The sequence below is a fragment of the Electrophorus electricus genome, chromosome 11 (assembly GCF_041902795.1).
Source record: "Electrophorus electricus isolate QZ-2024a chromosome 11, ASM4190279v1, whole genome shotgun sequence".
NCBI classification, from domain to species: Eukaryota; Metazoa; Chordata; class Actinopteri; order Gymnotiformes; family Gymnotidae; genus Electrophorus; species Electrophorus electricus.
In genome coordinates, this window is record NC_137507.1 from 19,190,001 (window position 1) to 19,195,000 (window position 5,000).

A 5,000-nucleotide genomic window follows, 5' to 3' on the forward strand; every position below is an offset into this window, starting at 1 on the left:
TATTTATGTATGTATTCTCCAGCAGAGTGTTAGCTCAGGTAAGCCTCATTCTTACAGGCAGTGACATGGCCCAGAAGCAGACAGTCTCGCTGACGGGTCACAGATACAACCGCAGGCCACCTAACACAAAGCCACGTTTACACCTCAAAGGGAGAAGCACAGAGTAGGGAAAGTAGAGAGGACTTCGGTACCCAGCATGGTTGTTACTAACTGCCCCACTGTCAAAATGTACCTCAGTCTGCCCCAGAGTGAGGGGGCAGGCACACAGCTTCACACTCAGCCTGTTTAATGAAGTCTCAGGAATGGAGTCAGGTTTAACAAGAGATAGAAAAATGGAGGGTTGGAGGGATGGAGAGGTGGAAGGACAGGGAGACAGGATGAGAGACTACAGCATGCTGAGAACTCCTTTGACAGGCCTGTGTTTAATGAACTGAGCTACAACGTTAAGTTGTTTTCAAAATCATCACTGCTGTCTACTTCTCTGCTGGCTGTAAAGGCTGTAAAGTTCTAGTAGTTTCCAGACAAAGAGTTACTGTGGATCGATAAGGCGCTGACTCGATGAATTCACTGCGTTAATGGACATTTCCCAGTTTTGGTAAAATGCCAACTACTGGAGCCAGAAGATTAGACACTCCATTTAATGTTAGCTTTACAGCAGCTGCAGGAAACACACACACACACACACACACACACACACGGTAGAGAAGTCAAACTTTCATTTACCCTCTACAGCAGGACAGAGTTGTTGCAGACCAGGCTGAATCGACAAATTGAGAACACAGCATGTTCAGCTCAGCAGAGCTCCTCAGACAGGCTCGCCACACAGCTGGCTGCAGTGTGTGTGTGTGTGTGTGTGTGTGTGTGTGTGTGTGTGTGTGTGTGTGTGTGTGTGTACTCAAATGAGTGTCAAATGTTTCAGTGACCTCAACCGCAACTAAACAGCAGCATGCAGATGCACTTCCTTACTGTAAAACCTCACACACACACATACACCCCCACACACACACACACAACCCTTGTTCTGTCCAGCAGGTGCAGGATCAGTATAATTAAAACAAAGAGAGCACCCCACAACATACAGTAACACTGCACTGAAATCCTCTGACTGTGTGTCCAGCATGGAGACTGTCCTGTCTGAACATGGCCTGTGTGTCCAGCATGGAGACTGTCCTGTCTGACCACAGCCTGTGTGTCCAGCATGGAGACTGTCCTGTCTGAACATGGCCTGTGTGTCCAGCATGGAGACTGTCCTGTCTGACCACAGCCTGTGTGTCCAGCATGGAGACTGTCCTGTCTGAACATGGCCTGTGTGTCCAGCATGGAGACTGTCCTGTCTGACCACAGCCTGTGTGTCCAGCATGGAGACTGTCCTGTCTGAACATGGCCTGTGTGTCCAGCATGAACACTACAACACTGCAACACTACAACACAACACAACAGCAATACTACAACACTGCAACACAGCAATACTACAACAGTACACCACATTCATACAACACTGCAACACCACAACACAGCAATACCACAATGCTATAACAGCAGTGCCTCAACACTGCAATGCTACAACACAGCACTACCACAACACTGCAACATAGCAATACTGCGACACTGCAACATAGCAATACTGCGACACTGCAACATAGCAATACTACAACACTACACCACAGCAATGCCTCAACACTACCACACTACAATGTTGCAACACTATAACACCACAAAACATAGTCACACACACTAAATTATTGTTTTGAGAAAAAAGGTACTTTTCTCTTGTTGAAACATGTCATCATGAGGTCAACATTTTAATATCCACGTGGGAACACACAATTCCCCAGGAGAGATAAAAACATGAACACAAAAACAAACACACAGACAAAAAACATCAATGGAGCCTCATTGATGATGTCAGCTCTTTGTGAGTGCTGCGAGATCACAGTGCTGAGATGTCACAATGCTGAGACGTCACAGTGCTGAGATGTTACAGTGCCGAGACCTCACAGTGCTGAGATGTTACAGTGCCGAGACCTCACAGTGCTTAGATGTTACAGTGCTGAGACAACACAGTGCTGAGACAACACAGTGTTGAGATGTTACAGTGCTGAGACAACACAGTGCTGAGACAACACAGTGTTGAGATGTTACAGTGCTGAGACAACACAGTGCTGAGATGTTACAGTGCTGAGTTGTCACTTGACCACTACAAGTGCAAGGGCAGGCAGCAAAGGCAAACCAGTAACTTTCAGCAAAATAAAAAAAAAAAAAACAGTAAGACCATTCAAATACTTTTTCAGGACAATCCTGAGACAAAGAGAAACAAAGAGCAAAATATATACTGCTCCTGTACTGCTCATATACTGCTCCTGTTCTGCTCCTGTACTGCTCGTACTTCAGCCCAGAGCTGGTCAGGTGGCGTAGAGCACACAGTACAGACGCCCCACAGCCCAGGTTCTGTTCTAGTGAACACTGGATCTTAAACAGATGAGCCCTGATGGACTGTAGCCTAACGCTTATCCACCACAGCGAGGAAAGGAGGCAGGAAGTGAAGCTCACCATTTGAGAGTGACTCCTGGGGCAGTCAGTAATATTCTCCACCTTCTCATTAGCTGCAAAAGAGAAACAGAGGTGAGTAAAAGCATACAAGGCACCCGCCGCTCAAATGCACAGGGTGCAGCTCCCAAGTTCCTCTGTGCAAGGCTTACTGTCATGAGGGAAGCAGAGCTGAAATTAGAGCATGACTATGGGTGTGTGTGCGTGTGTGTGTGTGTGTGTGTGTGTGTGTGTGTGTGTGCGTGTGTGTGTGAGTGATACTGACTTCTGTGTGCAGAAAAAAATGCATGACTGTTAATTCATCAGCTTCTGGCTAAGAGTTTCTGACACAAAGATCGAGAGGCAAAAAGTCAGAGGTCGAGGTTGAAGGTCCACAGCAGTCCGGCAGAATAGAGCACGGAAAACGAGCAGCTAATGACCGAACAAACGGAAAACGAGAGAGAGCATGCATGCAAACACACACACACACACACACACACACACACACATCACAAGCCTCTCTGGGCTTGCTTATGGAGACACATGGGACACACATGCTATAATAAAGCTAAGAGAGAACCCCATAGAATGTGTGTGTGTTTGTGTGTGTGTGTGTGTGTGTGTGTGTGTGTGTGTGTGTGGGATGCAGCGTTCGTGTCAGGCTACATTCTAAAGAAAAGTTTTACCACACTGTTAGTAATCTGCGCACACATAGGCATGCTGGTCAGAGGGGGTAATACAGAACATGACTTTTCAGATGGATGAAAGAATTTTAATTTCACACTTTGAGATCCTCCGGGCCACTTGGGGGTGTTAAAGGGAAGGCTCCAGTGAAGCTTGTTTGTCTTTGTACAAAAGGTTAAGCATGACTATTACACACTCCTCAAACATAACACATAACAGAATATGGTGAAGCCTTCATTAACTGAACTGCACAAAGGCAGAGAGAGAGAGAGAGAGCAAGAGAGAGAGAGATCTTACCTATGATCTGGATGATTTGTGCCAACAGAACCCCACTGGGGATGTCCTGGGTCAAGTCTTTGATGAGCCGAGAGCAGCCTGCCTTGGCCAGGTAGTGGTTCGCCCAGTCAGTGTAGATCTACCACAAGCAAAAGAACAAAAAGTCCATAAGGAGCTGGATTGTGAATTGTGTGAACGGTGGTGGAGGTCACAGACACAAGACTTGCATGCCGAAAGAGCCAATGAGGCGCACAGCTCCTCCGTTTGGGATCTGAGTCACATTTGTGTAAAGGCCCATTGTCAATGCTAACCTCAGCCACCCAGAAAGAGGATGCACACACACACACACACACACACACACACACACACACACACACACACACGCACACGCACACGCACACACACGCACGCACGCACGCTCACTACTCTGACAGAGCTGAAAGTCACAAGAGCAGCAGAAATCATCAAGGGGTGTTATCTAAATAAAGTGGCCCTCATCTGTCTCTCCTGCACAAACACGGGCCCTGAAACGTAATGAGCTCAGCTTAGTCAAAACTGTCAATCAAGACGGTCTTCTTCTACCAGATCAAAATGGATTAACCAACAGACAGATAAACAACAACAGAAGACAGAGCACATCTAAATGTGTGGCTCTGTCTGATGTAGGCGTCGAGATGTGTCTATAAGGGTCTAAGCTGCCAGCTGTGTCACATTCCACAGGAAGTTGTGTTGTTTCACACAAATTAGTGTTTGTTTGGTAAGCGTGGTTTGAAATCCTTTCAAACAGAACATCTGTTCACTGGGTGAGGACGGCTGCAGCGTATATCGGAGATCACAGGATATCACAGCCGCTCCAGAGACTTGCCGCTGGCTGCCGTGGAGAGGAGCAGAGGGAGGAGGTGCTGCGAGAGCTTCGTGGGGAGTTGGGGGTATCTGAGGACATGCTTCTCCCACGCCTAGCCACTCGCACTGGGGGGGTCACGGGACACGCTCTCTGGCCAAATCCCCTCAGCCACATGCGGGCTTCCCGAGCATTCGTCCGGGGCTTCAGACCTGCTGCGAAAGTTTCCCTCGGAGCTTGGCTTCGACTCATATGCCACATGCAGAATGGCTTGGGCTCCGCCCTAGGACGGACTTTACAAATGGAGCATTTTAAAGACGAGCTCGTGCTCGTAAATGCAAAGTTTCCTCTGTAAAAGCAGCCAATGGTGGCTGTTCTCCAAAAACAAGCGTCCCCATAACACTACAAAGCCTCAGTGACGTAATTTCGCTCCGCCTCACACATCACGTCCAATTAGAGAGTGCTCCTTCCACAGGCCCCGCTTCCTCTGTTGTGGCCGCCGCCCATGATGGGGAGCTTTTAAAGAGAGGTGGGTGATGAAGAGCTCATTAGTCATCCTCCCTTTCAGAACTCTCAGGAAGGAATGCGTCGGGCCCTGGGCCACAGAACCCATCCACACAAACACACACATGGCAGACAGCACTGAGGAACTCACAACAGCTCCATGCAGTGG

The 5,000-nt window shown here is 48.1% G+C and overlaps 1 protein-coding gene across 15 annotated transcripts in view; it reads right to left on the reverse strand.

Annotated features, from left to right (window-relative positions):
* Positions 1-5,000, reverse strand: part of nav3 (neuron navigator 3) — a 143,000-nt gene that overhangs the window by 95,554 nt on the left and 42,446 nt on the right. For all 15 annotated transcript variants that reach the window (XM_081723326.1, XM_081723327.1, XM_081723342.1 and 12 more), the window contains exons 2-3: positions 3,508-3,625; positions 2,551-2,603 (exon numbers count right to left, since the gene is read on the reverse strand). In XM_081723326.1, coding sequence (XP_081579452.1) covers positions 2,551-2,603; positions 3,508-3,625 — 171 coding nt within the window. The remainder of the gene's footprint in view (positions 1-2,550; positions 2,604-3,507; positions 3,626-5,000) is intronic.